Source organism: Lichenostomus cassidix, chromosome 3 (assembly GCF_008360975.1).
Source record: "Lichenostomus cassidix isolate B80296 chromosome 3, HeHo_3.0, whole genome shotgun sequence".
Taxonomy (NCBI): Eukaryota; Metazoa; Chordata; class Aves; order Passeriformes; family Meliphagidae; genus Lichenostomus; species Lichenostomus cassidix.
The window spans coordinates 35,558,491-35,579,156 of record NC_139483.1 but is presented as its reverse complement, the minus strand read 5'-3'; the positions used below and the strand labels follow the sequence as shown (position 1 = coordinate 35,579,156).

The following is a 20,666-nucleotide window of genomic DNA, read 5'->3' as shown; positions in this document are numbered from 1 at the left end:
AAAGTTGTCAGACTGCGGTCTCACCAGCGGGTAAGCACTACCCCTTGTCCTGCAAATGGGCACTACTGCTCTCCCCATTACCCTGCCAAGCTGCCCTCCCCTTGGTCACCACAGGCATGTGCAGCATGCAGTGGAGAGCAGAGGTCCCCGAGCCACTCAGTGGCACAGCAAGGTCTGTCCCATCACAGCCAAAAGGAAACTGCACCCACATCTGGGCATGCAGGGTGCACTGCGTAACAACAGCTGGCTGTGAGGCAGGCTGTGCACAGCTGCTCGGCATCAACCCCCCTCTGGTGGCAGCCATGTGGAACATGGTGCTCTGGGGGGCAGAATTCAAAGCTCCACAGAGGGGGGACAGCTGGGAGAGAGGTCAAGGTTACCCCAGCAGTAACTGATACACTGACCTCAAGAGTGCTAATTTGAGACACAATGGGGGAGGGTGACAAAGTGGTCACCTGCTCAGTTAAAAAAGACAAGCATGTGGTTTTGCTGAGAGGAACACAAGAAGGGACAGAGACTAGAGATATGGCAAAGAGAGAGCTGGGGTAATGGCCTGGATGATGCTTTCAACCACAGAACTGATGCGACTAATGTGAAAGACCTAAACCTCATCTTTGCTCAACCTGAGAGCAGGATGAGCTGAACTGCCCCCATCCTCATTCCTCCCCACAAGGTGGAGTGAGTTGGTACCAGCTTCTCCTGTTCAGAAGGCCTAGAAAACACCCTGAATGCTGCCTCACACTTTTCTCAGAGTAATAAGTGATGTTGGGTCAGACTACTGCTGCTTGACTTCTTATGAGGCAGTATGGCCCTTCCATGTGGCCAGGTGAGGAAGGGAAAAGGATGGAGCAGAGTAAGAGAGAAGTTTGTCCTCCTGCCAGCTACCAGCACGCACCCAGCAGGCTATCAAGTTCAAGGTTATTGTGCTTTTTATAACAGCTCCTGTCTGAACTGTGAAATGGAGCTGTCATGAAAGAGGAGCTGGCAGAAGCTCTGTGCTGCCTTCTCAGTGGGAGTGGGAACAGGAGCCTTCCCCCACCTCTGAGGCTGAAGGATGAGAGGCCAGCAGCCCTGCAGAGAAAGCTGGAGAAAGTAAAATGCAGTCAAAGCCCATGAGCCCTTCTTGCCCACCTCAGCAGGATTACTACTCACATCAGCAAACTTGTGGTTCCTGAAGTGAGACTTGTTACACTTGAGCAGCTGTACTGCAAGGTTACAGTCCTGTCGATAGCGTTCCTGCAAGAGAGGACACAGGTGTGTAACACTGCCAGACTCGCCCAAACTCTTGCCCAAAAAGGTACTACCTGACCAGATGCTGCTTGAACAGAAGCCAGAGGAGGCATCTGATGAATCACTCACGAGAACACTGCCGTTTCCTCCTCCCCACACTTTTGTGCATTTCCTTACAACTCAGCCAAGGTGTCCCTTTCAACTCGTCCTTGTTGCCGGCATATCCTCTGTCAGTGTATCAACCACCTCTCCCTCTCACCTCTGTCTTTGGAACCCCAAAAATCCCACCAGATTTTCTCTCCCATCCCTTCCATACACACTGAAGTCATCCATGCTTCTTTACATGAATGACTTTGAACAAAAGGAAAAGCCCACACCTTGTACACTTTCACAGCCATTTGCAGACCGACACTTACATTGAGTTCCTCCAGCTTATTGATGGTGGTTTTGGCATCAAGCAATTTATTAGTGAGCTCTACAATCTCCCAGTCCAGCGTCTTGCGGTCCAATTCTGCCTTTTTAATCTGGGATGCAAGAACACCAGCTTTAAAACTCCCTAGCACAGAAGAACTTGGCTTACCACCCACCTTAGCCCAAGCATAGCACAATGACATGTTCAGCCAGGATACAAAAAACTTCCAGACAGACAGACAGACAAGGGAGACAACCCTCTTCAAAGGAAGGTGATTCCAAATGTGAAATGGAACCAGCAACTCTGCTAGCTACAGAGACAACAGGATGAGTTTGAACGTCCTTAATGCAGTATCTCTTCTTGCAGCACCAGCACGTTTCCTCTCTGCCCCTGCTTCCCATGGTGCCTGGTAAAGAGCTAGTGGTATTGAGTAATCAATCCCAACCTGCCACTGGTAACAAAGATCTCTGAACTTGTGATTCCCAGCCCTCTTTCCTGGGGAAACAACAAAAATACTGCCTGAAAAGATCCAGCAGTCAATGCTGAATGGACAAAAGGGGGAAGGCAACATCTTGAAAGAGGTTAAGCCTTACTCTAGTAAGTAAAAAGACCTGTAGCTTCACTTGAAGTTCAGCTAATGTCCTCCCTAAAGCAGGCAACCTTTCCTCTTTAGACTCCCTAACAGCTCAGATACAGGGCTGATAGAGACCCAGATGTAACAGCATAAAGGGACAACAGCTCAGAACAACCAAGATATCGCTGTCTCAAGAAGTTCTGCCAAACTGCCCAAGAATACTGTGCAGCTGTGACCACCAGGGCCAGCTGTGCATCATGGGCACAGCACAGTGACAGGCAAAGGGATAGGGGAGGCAGTACTTCCCCGATATGCAGTCTCTTCAGGCACCAGTACAATGAATAATTGGTAATGAATATTAAGAAATTCAAGATCTAGAACCAAAGAAATCTCATCCTGGGCTACACGGAGGCAATCAGCACCTATTTGACAACCCAGAAGGGGAAGGAAAGGGAGCAAACGAGGCTCACAGCCATCCACATCTTGTGCAGTGCTGCAGCTTATGGGCACCACTTCCCAACATGCCATGCTCCAGCTGGCTCAGAAGCAAACACTCCTAAGATGGAGCCCTGCAAGCTAGGACCTGCTGCATCTGCGGGCAGCTGCTGGATACCAGGTGAGCCCAGGCTGGACGAGGGCTGGGGCCCCTCAATCTGGGATGGTGTATGTGGGACTGACAATGAAACCAACAGGCTGAGACACGTAAAGAGGAAAAAGGAAAAACACACAAACGAAAAGACGCAACTGCAAAAATCCAGCTTTGGCTGAGAGAGGCCTGAGAGGTGAGTGCGCCCAGAGTGTGCCAGCGGTAGCGTGGGGAGGAGAAAGAGAAAGAGAGGGGGAGGGAGAGAAAAGAAACAGCCATGAGTGTTATGAATGCACACAACAGACATACACGCACATTGGCTCTGCTCTGACTGCCCCTGTCCTCCCAAGATGACCACCCCACAACTGGCTGACACATCCCCGGCATTTTTGGAGGGACTGAAGCAACATGACGGAATATCATGCAATTATGTTGTGAGGAATCAAAGCTCTCATGCACGACCAAGTAGGGGCTCAATAAATCAAGAAAACCATTCATAACACCAGCCAGAATGAGAAGTAGATGGTCATGACCAGAATCTCACCCCTCACCCACTGCCACATCTGCTGGGTAAAGACAGGGCCCCTTCCCCCATGTGCTTCTAACACACACTGGTCTCTTCCACCTCATCTCTGTAGTGACTTAATAGGGCACTCACCAGGGCATGCAGCTTCTCCTCCAGGTCTTGGTTGGTTCTCTGGGAAGCAGTGTAGCTGTTCTGCAACCTACAGAAACGAGATTGTATGCTTGGGGATGGATCTCAGGCACCTACTCAAGTCGCCTTCTTAGGTGCCAAGAAAACCACCAACTCCAGAATTCCAGAAAGACTGCTACTAAGACAACCAGGCATATTAACTATGCCTCACCCATAACACATAATGGCTTTCAGACCCCAAGTTACTGGAGGCAAGATGAGGCTGGCTGTGTGAAAAGATCCTGCAGGAGGGGATGTAGATGATTTTGGAGGACTCCTCTGAGGTATGTCATGTCTAAGCACATGACCAGTGATTTGCACTGATTTTTAACTGAGGTACTTTTCAGGTAAAGCAATGACATATTTTCTTGCAGCCACCAGTGGCTGTTTTTGCACACACATATCCAACAGATGAAGAATTCCCTGTCACCAGCCTTTCATGCTGGCAGCACTCCCACACCATATCCAGGAGGAAGCAATGGCTGCACAGCCTTAGACCTGAAATCTATCTCCCCTGGAGTCTGGAGGTGCACCTTTTCAAGGATGCAGCATGCCTTTGATTTGCACAACGGGGCACAGGCTGCTCATGCCAGCTGAGGGAGTTCTTGGTGTGAGGGATCTCTCGAACTCTACCCTTTTTCTCGTTTCCTTTTTCATACCTACGGAATTTGTCCTTGAACTTCTCCAACTCCTCACGGTTCTGGCCCAGTTCCATCTCCAGGTAGTCCTGACCTGATTCCAGTTCCCTCTCCATCGCCTCCATTTTGTTAGTCACATACGTCAGCCGTCGACGAAGCTCCTCATTCTCGTGCTGCAGTAGCCTGGAGCAGGAACAGGAACAAGGTACCACTGGGTGCACAAGGACTATTCCACGCCAGCACCCCCACCCCTCTGCCCTGCACTAGGGCCAAGAGTCCTCACAGGGGCCCCAGGAAGTCAGAAACTGAACCGTCAGGAGACTCCAACACATGCAGCAAGAGGTACACCTCTGTCAGGACAGCCATACAAACACTCTTGCAGCAGGAGCAAAGAAGCATCTGCCAGCTGGCCAGCCATGGCTCCCAGCTCCCTCTCAGGTTACAGTGCTTGCATAAAGACAGATGAGCTGCACAGCTCCAGTGTCCCTCACTGATGAATGAAACCCAATCAATAATTTATCCCAGTCCAAGTTAGAAGAATTGAAGGGAAAAATCCTCTCTCCACTTCTATTAAAGACTTCATCCACTGTCTTTCACATCCACCAACTCTTCTGCCTGCACCTGCACTGGGGGTCTATGTTCCCTCCTCCTCCAGCAGGAGGGACATGCAAGGCAGAGGTTGGAAAGGCAGAGACCAAAGCTCTGCCCACACGACTCCAAGAAGACTGAAGATCTGAGAGGAGCCTGCAGGGCCAGTCAGCTTTGCTGTGCAGGTGGCACAGGCAGGATGTGACAAATCAACACCCACACAGTTGCAGTATGACAGGCATAAAGGGGGAGCAGGACACTTACTTCATCCTTTCTGCATCCGTCAAGGGTTCCTGCACCGGGAAGAAAACAGCTGTGAGATTCTTTTAGAGGAGGAGTTAGTCTCTCACACTGTCCTAAAAGGCAGTCTTGGTTGTTAGACCCTACCTGTGACTCTTCCTCCCCTGCTCTGACAGGTCATACTAGGAAAGCTTAGAACTACAAGGATCTGTACACACTGCTCAGCTGTCTGATACCAAGACAGAGTGTGTGTTCTGGTTCAGGGTAGAAGGGCTGGACTAGAAACCACCACACAAGTCAGGTAACTTTACCCTCCCATGGTACAATCTCAGCATCTCTTGTAACATCATCACCTTAGCTGGTTTTTCAGCTTCCTTCACAACCATAACTGGTGGGCAGCAAGAATCTCACAGGTCAGCATACACAGGATTCAATGTCAACACAGCAATCAATTGTGGGGCCCCTGAAGCCCCACAAAAGGCATGAGAGAGAATCATTTGGGAGATGAAAAATGTGACTACCAATTACACCACTCAAATTGTGCTGTGAAAAAGGTATACTTCTGCAGACCTGAAACCAGCCACTATAACTATTCTAGGATAGCAGAAGAAAAACCAAAGGTCTGAAAAGGCTGTAGAAGAAAATATTATGGGCAAGATCCCCAGAGATGGCTGGAGCAGGGCCCTGCAGAACAAGGAGACACAGAGCAGTGACAAGAGCACACAGCTCAGCTATTTTCACTTCCTTTGCACTCTCTGTGCTAACCCATGAGATGGCTGCTGCCTGCCAGGATGGCTGGGAGATATTTAATTAGCACTCGAAGCAACCATATTTTCTGTGAAAGCGCAAGACTCTGACCATTCCCACCATGTCCAAAGTGCCCATGGATTATTTTTGGTGCCTGATACCAACAGCAATTCACAAACTCAAGTGCTGCCAAACTTCAGATAGTCCTTTAAGTGTCACAGTCAGCTCTGGGCTGAGAGACCATGTCAGACAGCCAAGGATGAGGCTGCTGAGCTGCTAACAATTTCAGAAGGTACACCATCCCAGTTCTGGCCTTAAGACATCATGGGGCTGCTTCCTTCATTAATTCACAGCTTAAAAGAATGGCCTTTACCATCTGCATACACCCTCCTTTTCCTAAAGGCAAAGCATCAATCCATTCTTTTCTTACCTCCTGACTCCACATGGCAATCAGTTAATTCACACAGAATTAACTGCCTCCCCTGCCCCCACAACTCCACAAACAGTAGATGATAGCGAGCAGGCAAAGGGGATAATGTGATTCTTATTAATACAAGGTAATGGCATTGCCTCCAAAGCAGGCAAGAGAAAAGAGGAGAAAGCTTCAAGGGCTTGAAACAGCTTCAAACAAGGATCCAGTATCCCGAGACAGCCAGGCAGAGGGCACACACAAAGCACCAGAACATCCCAGAACCCCTGACAACAGAGCTGCCTGCCTCCTGCACACATCCACTGCCCCACAGCCTGAAGGGCCTCCAACTAGCAAACACCTGCGAAGTCTGCAGTGGGGAGAACAACACCAGTTTCCACCTTCCTTAACTCCTGGGGCCAAAAGAAAGCTGGTTACACCCAGGAAGATATACCCAACCTGTAGCACAGCCATGAGTGGCACCCACAAGAGAGCAGATTCTGGTGATTAAGCACCCACAACATGAGGTCTGGGGGTCTGCTCTCACTCTCCACCCTGGCATTACAGACTAGATGAGATCCAGGTAGGATTTGGCTTTTGTGAGAGTCCTGCCTGCAAACCAGGTGACCCTGGCACCTACCTTGTTTAGTGCCAGGTTGAAGGAAGGGGAGGATCTAGAGGGGGTAGGCCCCTCCTCCCGACTCCAGCATGTTGGAGTGGAGCAGGATCCTTTCTCTGGGTAGTTCGGCTCCACTGCACGCTTCTGCCCAAGCTTAGCACACTGATGGTGTGGCTGTAATAGCTGTGAACAGGGACTGCTTTCATCCCTTCTGCCCTCTGCACTGTTTTTCCATGAAGACAGTGAATGCTGCTGCCCAGAGGATGTCCCTGCCAGCCCCAGGTCTGCCAGCTGCTGCAGCTCATACTGACACAGATCTACTACCCTTCTCTCCAAGGAAAGGACTTTTCCCTTACTGTCCTTCCTCCCAAGGACAGGTTTCTTTCTTAGTCTGGAAACTCTCTCCGTTTCCTCAGCATACTTTCTCTGGCCCGAAGCCACTCCCAGCCCCTCACTTTTCTTTTCTGCTTTTCTTCTGCTTGGGCAGGGAGATCTTTCAGTTGAATGCTTGGTTTTGACCCCTTTCAGGCGACCTTCCCCTTGGCCTTCTGGCATGGAGCTTCTGGGAAAAAGGGGAGAGTTCTGGTCCTGTTCTGCTCTCCTGGTCTCTCCCAGTGAGCGCAAGCGGTTGGGACTCAGCACCCGCTGGGTAATCTCATCCAGGAATTTGGAGAACTGCAGTTTTTCCTGTGTTATCTTCTCCCTGCGCTTGACAGAGTCAGCAGCCCTGCTGCTGCTGCTGTGCTCCAGGGAGCGTTTCTCCCTAGGGCTGAGGCAGAGTTGAGGATCACTGTATTTGCGTGAGCCGTGGCCATGGCAAAGTGTCTCTACTGAGCGGGACTTGCATAAGCTCTCAGGGCATGAGCCTGTCATGTTGGTCTGCTTCAGGATCCCTTTGAGAGGCAGGTGTGTAGAGGAGACACGAAACTTCCTCGGTGTCAGGACTTCAGGTGGCTCTTTAAATATAAGTGAACGTTCCAGGCTTCTGCTCTTTAAAGAGTAAGTGGGATGCTGTCTTTCATCTCCAGACACCAGAACTGTCTCCATACTACGGCTCACAAATTTGCGGCGGTGCCCACGACTGCGGTTTGGGCACTGCTTCCCACTTCGCTGCCCCATCTTCCCACGTGGAAGTGCTGATGAAACAGTCTGGCTCTTGATGTTCAACTCTGCTCTGCACCCTGCTACTTCCTTCTCACTGCTGGACTCCAGGGACCACGATGAGGAGAAGTTCAAGTTGCAAACCTCAAACCCCTCTGCCTGCTTGAGCTGGCCTGCCTCGGCGTAACTAAACCCTGTTTGCTGGCGCAATGGTGTTAAGCCCTTTGTCACCCGGCAAGTTGTTACCTGACTCTGCTCAGCCAAGATCACTCCATCCTGGTCGTCACGAATGATGGGTACCTCATGTCGGATTTCACGATGCTGCGGGGGCGCCTTGCGGTAAGGCTTCTTTGACGGAGCTGTGCTCGACATCCTCCCACCTGCGTGCCTCCGAAAGCGGGTTACCTACCAACAGCAGAAAGTGCACAGAAGAGAGAGTCACGGCTGCTCCATCGAACCCTAGACGTGACCCAGCAGGAATCTGGCTCCCCTGGAGTCCCAGAGCAGGTCCCCATGCAGAGTGCTAATAGAGCAAGGAAAGGATGTAGACACAAGCCTTGAGCAGCAGCTGCAGGAGAGGGAGCAAAGTAAGAGGTAGCTGTGTCCTTCTCCCAGCCAGTGAGAGCAGAGGGCTGGCACATCCTCTCCCCCCTCTACACGCACTCACTCACGTAGTTGTGTGTGTCCAGATTATATATAGCAAATGAGAACAGACCTCACAGCAGCATATTGATTAGGCTCTTTAGGAAAGGCCTTTTTCAATATGGAAACTGCAAGCCTTATGGGCAGCAGTGACAGCTGGAGCAGGAGTTATTGATCATGTCCTGTCACTGTCAGCAGGGACTATGTGGGAGGAGACTTCAGCCATTAAAGAGCCCAGAACTTTTTGGTTTACACTGGGACACCAGTGCAGCAGACCACGGGAGACTTCTCAGAAGGAGAACTCATTACTCTGGCAGAAAAGACAAAGCCCAAATCCCAGATGGCATCAAATTAGGGAGCAATGTCACTTATGTTGGTACCCAAGGCCAGATTTGGCAACACAGAATCATAGAATGGTTTGGGTTGGAAGGGACCTTAAAGATCATCTCATTCCAACCCCTCTGCCATGGGCAGGGACACCTTCCACTAGACCAGGTTGCTCAGAGCCCCATCCAGCCTGGCCTTGAACCTCCCCTCCAGGGATGAGGAGTCCACAGCCTCTCTGGGTAACCTGTTCCAGTGCATCACCTCCCTTAGAGTGAATAAGTGCACAACAGATATGCAGCAGTACCACTGGTGGAAAGATTAGTTCCTTCACCCTAGCCATGCTGGGATTCTTCCTGCTGCAGGAGCAGTACAAGAGCAAAAAATACAGTAGAAGAAAAGCAGCTATCTTGTACACATGGAAGAAACACTTTCCTTTCCATCTTTAGGTCATCAGTGGAGGGCAGGAAGACTTCTGTGCAAGCAGCCAGAATGTCAACCGCTGCTGTACACAAGACAAGAAGTCCCGGAGATATCAAGCAGGCACTGCAGAGCCCATACTGGACTTTTCTCAGTGACAACATATGCATCATTCACAGTTGTCCTATATTTGGAGTCAGTGCCCAATTCTCATTCCCCTTGCTATTGCAGGGCCCTTACACTGATCAAGCCTAGCATCTCTGCAATGCTTGGCACCTGACCTGCAGCACTTCAAAGTGCAGGACCTGTGTCCACTCAGATCATGCTCTCTCCCCACTTCTACAAGCAGGGCCACATAACTCCCATTTACACACCTGCTGTCAACAGCTACCACTGGGCCCATGACCCAGCAGATTCACTTGCTTTGTATGTTGGACAGTAGCGTTTTACATGGTAAGAGTCTAAATGGAGCCCCAGGAATTCTCTCCAACTCTTATCCACTCTCATCTAACTGCCTCTTCTTGACACCTAGACTGAGAGAATTGGCAAGTGGGACGTGTCTGCACCAAGCATAGAGTGGCCTCAAGACATAACAGGCTTTACACTTCCCAGGTACCTTTGCAAACTGTCCTTCAGTCTGCTATAAACACAAGCTCACGAAAATTTCTTGCAACTTTCCACAAACCTGAACAACTTCCTAGGACAAACCTGTAAATCTCCCCCATCAGAATGCAGAACTTCCCCTTGCTGCAGTTATTCCCGCAAGGTCCCTTCTCCTAAAAAGACTCAAATAGGCGAAGAAATCTCTCATACTTTAGAAAAAATACATCCATAATACTAAATACACATTTCACTGCATCCCTAAGCAAAACAAATAGGTCTGATTTGCTGCTGAAAACCTGACCAGAAGCAGGTTTGTAAATGGCCCACTATCAAACAGATGGTGTAGAGGACTCTCTCAGTCAATTTCTGCCAGACTAAGGACAGGAGATGTGCATGAAGAGATCCCCAGCTGAAATCACAATTACTCTAGTTCGTAAGGACATGAACACTTACCAGCCTGGGCTCAAATTTGAAGCCTCATGAAGCTGGGACACTCACTCAGATGACCTGGAGAAACAAACATCTTAGCATCTACCAGAACAGCCAGTTTGAAACCTCATCCCATAAACACGTAATGCATCAAGAATATTTATAACCAAGGACAACTGGGATGGCCACCTCATTCCAGGTACTTGCCTCAACCAACATCAGATCTTCTGAAAGTAAAGAAAACAAATTTAGAATAGTTGGCCACATTGCCCAGCAAGAGCCAGAAAGGCACGTGGCAAGGACATGTTCAAGGCTCTCAGGCAACTGGAACCACACAGACTCAAAATTCATGCAGCAATGGCTTCAAAGGAACATAGATTCCAGGAAGGACTAAACAAACCTCCTTTAGAATGGGACCCTCCCAGCTAATCTTCCCTGCCACTGCAGAGGGATGCCAACTGTGAAGCCTTCAGTACAGAAGTTTGGTGATACTAACGATTACCTCATTCATCCATTCAAATCAGTGCTTTTCACCCCTAAAATGAGCTGGCAATTATCAGGCTCTTGTTGGAGCCAAAACATTTGTGCCTAGAGCTGTGATAACCCACACCTCCACAAGGGAGGAAGGCAAGCTACTCTCTGACTTCCATCAAGCGGCATATCATACTCCACCTTGCTGCTAACAGGCTTCTGTAAAATATTCAGTCAACCAGGGATGCAAAACAGGTTCAGGAACAACCTTCCCCTCTGGTCAAAGCCTGGGGTATTGTACTGCTTTTGTCTGGGACAGAGTTAATTTTCCTCCTAGCAGCTAGTAAGTGCTGTGCTTTGGATTTAGTATGAGAATAATGTTGGTAACAGTGATGTTTTAGATGTTGCTAAGTAGTGTTTACACTAAGGCAAAGGTTTTTCAGCTTATCACCCTACCAGTGAGTAGGCTGGGGGGCACAAGAAGCTGAGAAGGGACACAGCCAGGACAGTTGACCCCCACTGTCCAAAGGGATATTCCACAGCATATGGCATCATGGTCAGTATATAAACTAGGGGGAGAGGTGGCCAGTGGCCACTGCTCGGGAATTGGTTGGGCACTGGTCAGCAGGTGGTGAGCAATTGCACTGTGCATCCCTTGCTTTGTACATGTAATTCTTTTAGTATTATCCCTGCCTTTTCTGTACCACTAAACTGTCTGTATCTCAACCGACAGAATTTTACTTTTTTTCCCAAATCTCTCCCCATTCCACTGAGGGGTGAGAAGTGAGCCAACAGCTGCGTGGTGCTTAGTCGCCAGCCAAAATCAAACAACAGGCACCCATCACTACAAGAAGAGAATTGGGTTAACCTGGCAGTCAGCTGTAAGAGGGTAGCTTTATGGCCATCACTCTGCCACTGGCAAGAAAGACTTCAGAAAAACCTTCCTTTCCCTAACGCACTACTGCTGCTGCTGTGCTGCTTTTCCCTTGTCAATGGCATGAAGCCCTGGGAGGCAGGAGTGCAGGGTGTGGAGCAGTTTTACACACACAGGGAGAGTTAGATTGAAGGTGAATGGAACAAGCAGGCAACCAGGACCACGCACAATCAAGCTTTGCCAAAACAAATTGAAGAGGTGCCCCAGTGCTGGCCCTGCCCCAACAAGCTGTCTGGCCCCTTTCCTTGCTATAATGCTATAGTCGGGTCTCAACTAGCACAGGGAAAAACAGCTCTACAACAGCGTAACTGCTCTGTGGGGCAAACTGTAAAGTATGAGGGTAGAAAGAGGGAGAACATGCACCTCCAGAAACTACTAGGCCAGCACAGTTTGAATCTGTTTTTTCCATCAACTCCCAGCAGGAGCTGCTTCAGCATCAAGGCATAACCACCAGCCACATGGCAGACAGACAGAAGCTTCCATGAACAGCTGCACCCATGAGTGCACACATGTTTCCATTGCAGCTGTGCTCAGAACGAACATGCCAAAGGCTTCCCTGTCTCTCAGCACACAGTTCCTCAGGCTCAAACAGAACTCTCCTGCTTCCTACCCTAGAGGCAGCAACTATGCTACCTGCCATCTCAACCCCACTTACCTGGAAAAGATACCAGAATTTGAAATCTACCCTCATGATCTGAGAATTTCCATAGATACTCAAAAACTCATAGGGCCGCCAGGCAACTTTCCCTCAAACAAGGACTTACAGATCCAAAGTGGCGACGTGTCCAAACATTTCTGGTCGTTTGTCTCCGAATCAGCTTTCCCCTGTCAGCATTCAGCAGCATCTGCCTAACAGCTCCTGAAACATGAGAAAGGAAACTTGGTGTCAGTCACCTACCAGCACAAAACATGGAAACAACTAGGCATGCTCAGAGCAACCCACAGCCAGGTGCCAGGGCACAAGTCAACAGCAAACTGCTGTACCATCAGACTATTATCTAATGTCAGGTTCCTCCACCATAAAAGCTCCATGTCTTCACTGTATCCCAGAAAGGAAAGGCCTTTTCACCATCTCTCCACCAAGCAGGATGCCTGCGCAGACCAGTAACTGACCTCGGAAAGGTGGCCGTTTTTTCTACATGGCTCCAGGGGTCCCTGCTTCCCCACCTGCATTCCTGTCCAACATCAAGAATCCAGTCTCCATCTTTCTGCTCTAACCACTCTGCCACACCAACCTAATTTTGTTTTGCAGACATCCCTGCACTGAATAGCACAGCAAGGCCTCCTCATCTACAATACCTGAGCATCTCTTGCTACCACAGTGTGAGAATCCCAAGATGGTTCAATTCACCATCCAAGATGGTTCAGATACTCTCTGCAGAACAGATGGACCCTGTGCTCCAAAGCAGAAATGGATATAGGTAATATCCAGAAATAGAAGAAGGCACTAATTCTGCTCATCACACTATTCACAAGCTTCTCTCTGAAGGAGCTTGCTGTCAAGTCCACATTAAGACTACCCTGCAGAAGCTCAATTTTAGCCTGGAGCTACAGCAGGAGGCAGCTCTTCAGCCTATCCTAATTAGCACTGTAATACAAGAGGAAACTTAACCTCCTAGTTCCTTTTATCCATCCTTTCCACCTTCCACCAGTAATGTTCCTTAACATTTACAGTCCTCTTCCTAGCAGTCTATCACCTGCAGTAGGTCCAATTCTATTGTCTTCTAGCTATTACCCACTGTTGTTCCAGTCTGATTTCTAAGCTCACTGACAATTACAGCTTCACTGGAATGGCTTATTGAGGGTCACAAGGCTCACACTGATCAGCATAAGCAATAGTCACATGTGTCTTCCAGGCAAACACATACAAACACACAAAGGGTCAGAAGACTGCAGTGCAAACCTAACAATTTGCTTTGTTCATGCAAAAAGCTGGGGAGTCCCTCCACCCCTGTCACAAAGACAAAACACACATAAACTCTTTCTTCACAGAGACAGCATGTCCTGGTTACAGCTGGGACAATGTTAATTTTCTTTCTGGTAGCTGGTACAGTGCTGTGGTTTGGATTTGGGATGAAAATTATGTTGATAACACACTGATGGTTTAGTTGTTACTATGCAGTGCTTACTCTAACTCAAGGACTTTTCAGTTTCTCATGCCAGTGATGAGGAGCACAAGAAGCTGGGAAGCAGTACAGTTGAACAGCTGACGAAGCTCAGAGGGAGCATAATCAGGACAGCTGACCCAAACCAACCAAAGGAATATTCCATACTTAATGGCATCACGTTCAGTACATAAACCGGGGGGGAGTTGCTAGGAAGGGCTGATTGCTGCTCAGGGACAGGCTGGGCATCGGTCAGCAGGTGACCAATTGCATTGTGCATCACTTGTTTTTCTTGGGTTTTATTCCTCTCTCCTTCTCTCCATTACAATTATTATTACATTTTACTTTACTTCAGTCATTAAACTGCTCTGATCTCATACTACAAGTTCTGCTTTTTTCCAGCTCTCCTCCCCATCCCACTGGGAGCAGAGGGGAGAGTGACCAAGCGGCTGCATGGTACTTGGTTGCCAGCTGGGATTAACCACGACACAGTAACAGAGTGCAGCTGCACAAGCAGCACACAAACTTGACTCTAGTTGGTTTTACCAGAGAGTATCCCTCAGTTAAAATCCACTGCAGGGTAGCTTTGTTCTCCCTGTGACCTGAGAAAGGCAAAACCTTCACCACACACCAGAAACAGATGTCATTTAGCACAGAATTGCTTAAGACAGTTCTGTGGGCCTTGAAAAGAATGAACAGCCACTTGGCGTGCATACAAAACCACATCACCACCCATAAGCATTGCTTTATCTCCAGTAACAAGAAAGAGGTCCCCAGCAGAGAAAAGAAGGTTCAAAAAGGAATGCTTTGGACAAAAAGGGAAAGAACAAGTGGGAAAAAAAAAAAAAGGGAGCAACATAGGTGGGCACCTAGTGTCTTCCTGCTATTTGGCAAGTCCCTTGAGGCCTGAGGTAGCCAACATTTAACTTTGGCGCTAGGATGCACACAACTTCTGCCTGCTTGTGGTTGCAGCAGCTGAACATTGCCTGCAAAGAGGCAGAGGACTTGCAGTGTTTTCCTCATCTTCTCCACCTTCTCTTGTGTTGCCTTTTCTGGCTGTATAAAACAGTCTGCTCAGGGTCAGCAGTTTCCCTTCCTCAAGAGAAATGCAGTGATTATGATGCAGATAAAATTTCTTATTGCAGGTACTGCATCACCATTCCAGCGTTTTACTCTTAAAAGCAGCATTTAACATTGCTTTTTATTCAGAAAGATAAACTTGCATTACTGAAAAAATACATTCCATAACACAATCACAGTCACATTTGTTTCTAATGCAGTACTACAGAAAGATTTTTTTTTGGTGGCTATCAGAGTCAGCACACACCAAAAACTTGCAAGTACAATTCCCACAAGTAAGAAAACCAAATATCCTGTGACACAAAAGTGATCACCACAGTTAAGCTGAAATTTTCTCTCTCTGTGGGCCAACCTATATTCTGCATGCATATTCAATATAGGACATTGGTATCTCCTCACTAGCTTCATGAAAAGCAAACACAAGAGAGTCTTGTCCAGTTGCCTTTCTCTGTTTATGGACAGAGGAAACCTTTGCTTTCAAAAGTCTCAAGCCAGACTACCTGAGAAGCTGCTGCAGTAAGCCTGACCAAGACAACTAATCAGTGAGATGGATGATGCAATAACTGCACCAAGCAATGTCTAGCTAGGACAGAAAAACAAGCTGTGTGAAATTAAAAGCAGTACCTATAGACTGCTGGTGACAAGCACAATTTAAAAGAACTGCAAGGTTATTAAAGGGCCCTTTAACATTTAATGAGAGAGATCTTTTCATTCAGAGAAGGCATCTCAAAAGAATGTTGGGATTCATTCTGATGCTGGCTACATTGAAACTAATTTTAAAATAAAAGGATGACAGCTCCAAGCACAGATTCACATCTCAGTTCTGCTTGTACGTTAATGCTCACAATTCATATCTGACTAATAGCATTATAGTGACTCTTGGATTAAAATTGAGTTTCAGGAGAATTATTGCTCATTCCAGCTTTTTCATACCAATTAACCTTGACTGTTAGGCAGAAATCTCTGTTCTCTGCATGGGAACAATTCCAAGAGCTATCAAGAAAAAGGGATCAGGCTAGCTGTTGAACAACAGCCCATGTTACAAGCTCTACTTAACACCTAGCACATTTCCAAAGAAAATTAAATCCCTGGGCTCCAGTCATAAATAGTTCTTGTTGAACAGAAATACCACAGGACATCTCATGTATCATTCATACCCACTGCACAGTGCAGAATTCCCTTAAAAATTATCAGAATCACACTTTTCTTACACTCCTGTTCTCTCCTTCCACAATACAAAGATCTCAGTCCCCCTAATTCAGTTGCGCTCCACACCTGTAAGTATGCACTTTCTTATCTACTCTCTGCTGTGTTAAGAGTAGCTTAGCTTCCCTAATTCTTTTATAAAAGCCAGGGCTGGTCAACATGGACCAAGAAACACTAGCATCACTAACATGTAACTGGAACAGAATGCAACAGCTGATTAACACCTGAACAGGAACAGGACAGGAAGCAAAGGACCAGAATTCAATCCCCAGAAGGAATGTTAATGGAGAATAAAAATACCCAGGGGAGATTTTGACCAGGAAATGAACACCAGCTTTTAAATGCATATAAAGCATAGAACCATCTTTAATGGCTACACCTGAAATCAACTCAGCAAAGAACCAGCTCAGCAAAAGGTCATTTACCAAGTTACCTTTAGCATAGACAGCTACATCAAGGGCTAATGACAGCTTCTCATGCAGAACTGCTGACACACCAGAAGCATGTTTAGTTTGTTCAATGATCCTGCTAGCTTGATCTCTTTTGTTTGTTCAGTGATCCTTCCAACTCTCACAAGGTAGTTTAGACTACAAACTTTCAGAGTCTCTCCATCTTTGTGTCCTGGGTTCCATGTCCTTCCTTACTCTGGCTTCTTACCTATTCTTTTAAGATGTCACATGGGAAGACTTCTGGAGCTCAGTAACTGAAAGAAATACCAGAACATTAGATAAAAACTCATGGAGATTAGGAGAAGTCTAAAAAGTTTCTGAAAGTGTCTGGATCCAGTTAGAAAAAGAAAATCTTGATACTCTAACAAGATGCATCTGGCTGAAGCTGATAGGTCATAGGAGGGAAATTTGGGAGTCATGGCCTTAAACTTTCTCAAATACAAGCAAGGGAATGGCTACAACAAGCAAACATTTGAAGAGAAGTGAAAGAGGGAGATTTCTGCAGAAAATCAACATGCAGGAATTCCCTTCCCAGACCTCTGTTATATCCTGTGCTGTGTAGGAGGGGAAGAAGAGGGGAAGAATCATACATTACCTTCCCAGAGCATAAAATCAAAAGGCATTTAATTAGGACAAAGTAGAAACAGCTTAAATTTTTCAACCAGCCCCTGTAAGTATTCCCTAAGTCTCACACAATCCCCAGCAATTAGTATCAGCAGGCCTCTTGTTTCGAGCTTTGGTTCAGAAGTTCTGAGTAAACTGCAGTCTCCAGCTCAGCTCATCAGTGCCAGGGACTGAATGTCACTGAGTTGTCCCTCTAGCAGAAATACAGTAATGCTAGAAAGTGCTCCATTGCTGCAGCATTCAACTATATACTTGCCACAATCCACTGTCCAAAACATCCCCTCTGTCTGCAAGTCTCAGTGATGCACAGATGGCTAACACACTACGCAGTATCTACACTGTGGGACAATGGAACAGAGCACATTATTTGCATTATTTACAGAGGGCAGATGGACAAGTTGCTACAGTGACCTGCCTACAGAGCATCTGCAATGTTGAGGAGACGCTAAGTCCAGCCCTAATGCTTGCAGGTGCTGACAGAAACAAATTTCAAAAAATAGAACAGCTGTTTACAGCAGTCAGCTTTATTCAGAAATGCTATCACTACAACCACGCTTGCAGAGTCATTCACGTGCCAGTTTTGTTCCCATAGAGCCTTTACCAGCAAGCAGAAAACAAAATGTATTGACTGTATTTATCCTTTTCAACCAGAAAGAGAACTGACATCTGCAGTACTTACTTATTCCTTTGCTGTAAGTTTTGTATGTGTATAAGTCACCATATATAGCAGGTGGCACATACTGTTGGGGGACACAGACCAGGAAGGAAACAGCATCAAATTCGGGTGACATTTATTTCAAGCTACGATGTAGAAAAGTAGCAAAATCCAGCTCAAACCTGCTCAGCCATCTGACTTTTTTTAAACATTAAACATTTGTGCCAAGTTTTAAGATGTTGCTTTTGCTGCCTAAACAGGACACTAACCATGTCTGCAGGCACTTTTATTGGTAGGCTGAGAAGGAAATTTAAAATAACATTACAGGGGTCTAACATCTGTTCTAGAAAGGAAAAAGTCTCATTTACAAGGAGGATCAACGTACTTTAATCAAATACTATGGCTAAGAATGACCAAGTTGTACAAAGGCTCACAATGATCAGTTCACCCATCCTCCACCAACATGCACCACAACAGGCTCTTTCATTCCATGATCACATGGCTGCAGCCAAACATGACAGACTGTTCAGCAAGTAATAAAAAGGATCAGCTTTTTCCCCAAGGTCTTGTCTACATATATACTGTACTAAATTAAATTGACTTAGAAAATCATATAAAGCAGTATAACGCTCCTGGGCAAATGTTCTTAATTCAGTTTAAGAGCACTTTACACTGAAACAACTTAAGTTAAATAGATAGATACAAGACACAAACTAAATTAAGGATGCCTATACAGGAATGCTGCACTAATATAATCACAGCTGTCTCTAATCTGATTAAGTTAAATCAGTACAACTTCCCTGCAATGGCAAAATCCTTACCGATATTGAAGTTAACCCTTTTTTGCACTTTTCTACTTACAAAGAAGGTTTTGCTGGGTTTCATGTTTGGTTTGGGTTTTTTTCTTCCAAAGAAAACAAACCCACGACAGTGTGGCCTCCCTCAGAATCAAAATAAGCTAACTACACTACACAAGGTATATTAAGTTACTAAAGGTATTGACATTCATATGTCTTGAAAGTTCTATTAATCCTATGCCAAATAAACATCCTAACAATGCTCAGACGAGCACAGCTTAATATTTTCTTTACTTTCCCAAGCAAGATGGAAAGGGTGATCACAAATACTTGCACTGTACGCTGTTTTCCATACACCCACACAGCTTTTGCTTGCTGATGTCCAACATACCTGGAGCAGTTCCGGGAAGACAATGTTCCCCACTTGCTCATTCCTACGGGTATGGCTCACCAACAGTTTATCTGAGCAAACTGGAGTGTGGAGTTAGAGCACGTTATCTAACTGCCCTCAGGCACAGTCTTACTAGTGACCCTCGTCTACCAAAATATGTTCTCCTGTTAACTGTGTGGGTAAGCACATACACAAACCAAGTCCTAGGACACCGACCTAACATGCTACAAATTCACACTCTAAAATAATCTCTCATCTCCTCAGTTCCCACAGCATTACTGCAGGAAACATATTTGTCAAAATTACATTTCAACAATTCTAAAGTTAGTGGTGTTCTATCCATTCCTCATTCAAAACTATTCAAACTCTTCCACCTGAATATTAAGATTAAATTTATCTTCATTCTCTTGGCACTCTTTCATTTCTACCCTCTTTTTCAATCGGGTCTCTTCAAGCTTACCAGTCTTACTCACATTCATACCACCAATGCAACCATTTCTCTGTCCTCAGGGTCACCCTCTACTGCTGCCTCTGAGCTACCACAAGCACAACTAACTTCCTCTTCAGCACAAGTTCTTCAAGTTCAGCACATAAAGGTAATATCAGAATCCTCTCAGAGCCCCTTGCAGACAACTAGATCCCTCACTGGACTTCCGAAACTAAATTGTGCCACAACTCTGAAAAAAGTGGTGAGATGTCACTTGAGTACCCACAGCAGCCCTGAAATCAACCTGAGTTGTAAGTTCTGGTTTTGGTTTTTTGGGTTTTTTTTGAAAGAGCTGTTTTGAAGCCCAGATCACACGGCATCAAAGATTGTAGGTACACAAGACTTTGGTTGCTAAGGGAACCACACTTCCACATTTTCCATTTTATAAGATTTAAACTTCAACTCTCAAAGGGCTGCTGGAATATTTTTGCAATAAGCTGTTTGATCTTAAGTCTCAGATTCAGACTGGTGCAACCATGAAGTTATGTGGCCCCACATCAACTCTAGGAATCATTCTCACCATAAATACATGCAAAGAAGAAGGTAGGAACAATTTCCATTCCATAAGTAGAGAAACCGAGGCACTAAGAGAAAAACAGCTTTGTGCACTGCTTTTGCATTACATTGCATGTTAAAGAAAAACAGACTCAGCTGTCATAAGAAAGGAACTGCACAAAAATCCAGCAAGACAGTCTTATTTCTTGCTCCTAAAACAAGAGTGATCTGGGATAGAAAGGAGAAAGGAAAGTATGCACAAGCTAAACACCTACCTGCCAGTAATTGAGTTAAATAGCCTGCAATTCTTTGTAAGAACAAATAAAGCAGCAACCCTGATCCAGTAGTAGAAGAACAATATTTGTACTATACTCAATTTTTTCTGCTGCTGGGGTTTAATCCCAGCAAGAATCGTTTTGGTTTAATTAGCTTTTCCCTAGCAGATGGTCAGATATGAGAGGTAGAGAATGGTACAGGCTTAACTGTTGGGTGATTGTGCAGCTGCATCTGTAGCTGAACAGTTAAGCATGTCAAGGGGTCCAGCTGTAGTTTGCTCGACACAGGCCATCTCTGCCATTAGCCAAATGTCAGCTTCCTCTTTTTCCAGATTATGTATCAGTCAAAGGTACATTCAAAGGCAGGCAAATAACTAACACGCAGTTTCACCACCATCTCCTTTCTCTGACAAAACCCTCAAATCTAATCAACTGGAAGTC

The 20,666-nt window shown here is 46.4% G+C and overlaps 1 protein-coding gene across 5 annotated transcripts in view; it reads right to left on the bottom strand.

Annotated features, from left to right (window-relative positions):
- The window catches only part of TJAP1 (tight junction associated protein 1), a 40,436-nt gene that overhangs the window by 4,518 nt on the left and 15,252 nt on the right, over positions 1–20,666 (bottom strand). For 2 of the 5 annotated variants that reach the window (XM_085055287.1, XM_085055288.1), the window contains 8 exons: positions 12,426–12,520; positions 10,281–10,334; positions 8,085–8,243; positions 4,987–5,015; positions 4,156–4,317; positions 3,461–3,527; positions 1,647–1,754; positions 1,153–1,236 (listed from right to left, as the gene is read on the bottom strand). In XM_085055287.1, the coding sequence (XP_084911413.1) occupies positions 1,153–1,236; positions 1,647–1,754; positions 3,461–3,527; positions 4,156–4,317; positions 4,987–5,015; positions 8,085–8,210 (576 nt within the window). In that variant the 5' untranslated portion in view covers positions 8,211–8,243; positions 10,281–10,334; positions 12,426–12,520. Of the gene's footprint in view, positions 1–1,152; positions 1,237–1,646; positions 1,755–2,961; positions 2,992–3,460; positions 3,528–4,155; positions 4,318–4,986; positions 5,016–6,758; positions 8,049–8,084; positions 8,244–10,280; positions 10,335–12,425; positions 12,521–20,666 lie in introns of those variants that run through there. The other 3 variants (XM_085055291.1, XM_085055289.1, XM_085055290.1) reach the window with 3 other exon arrangements.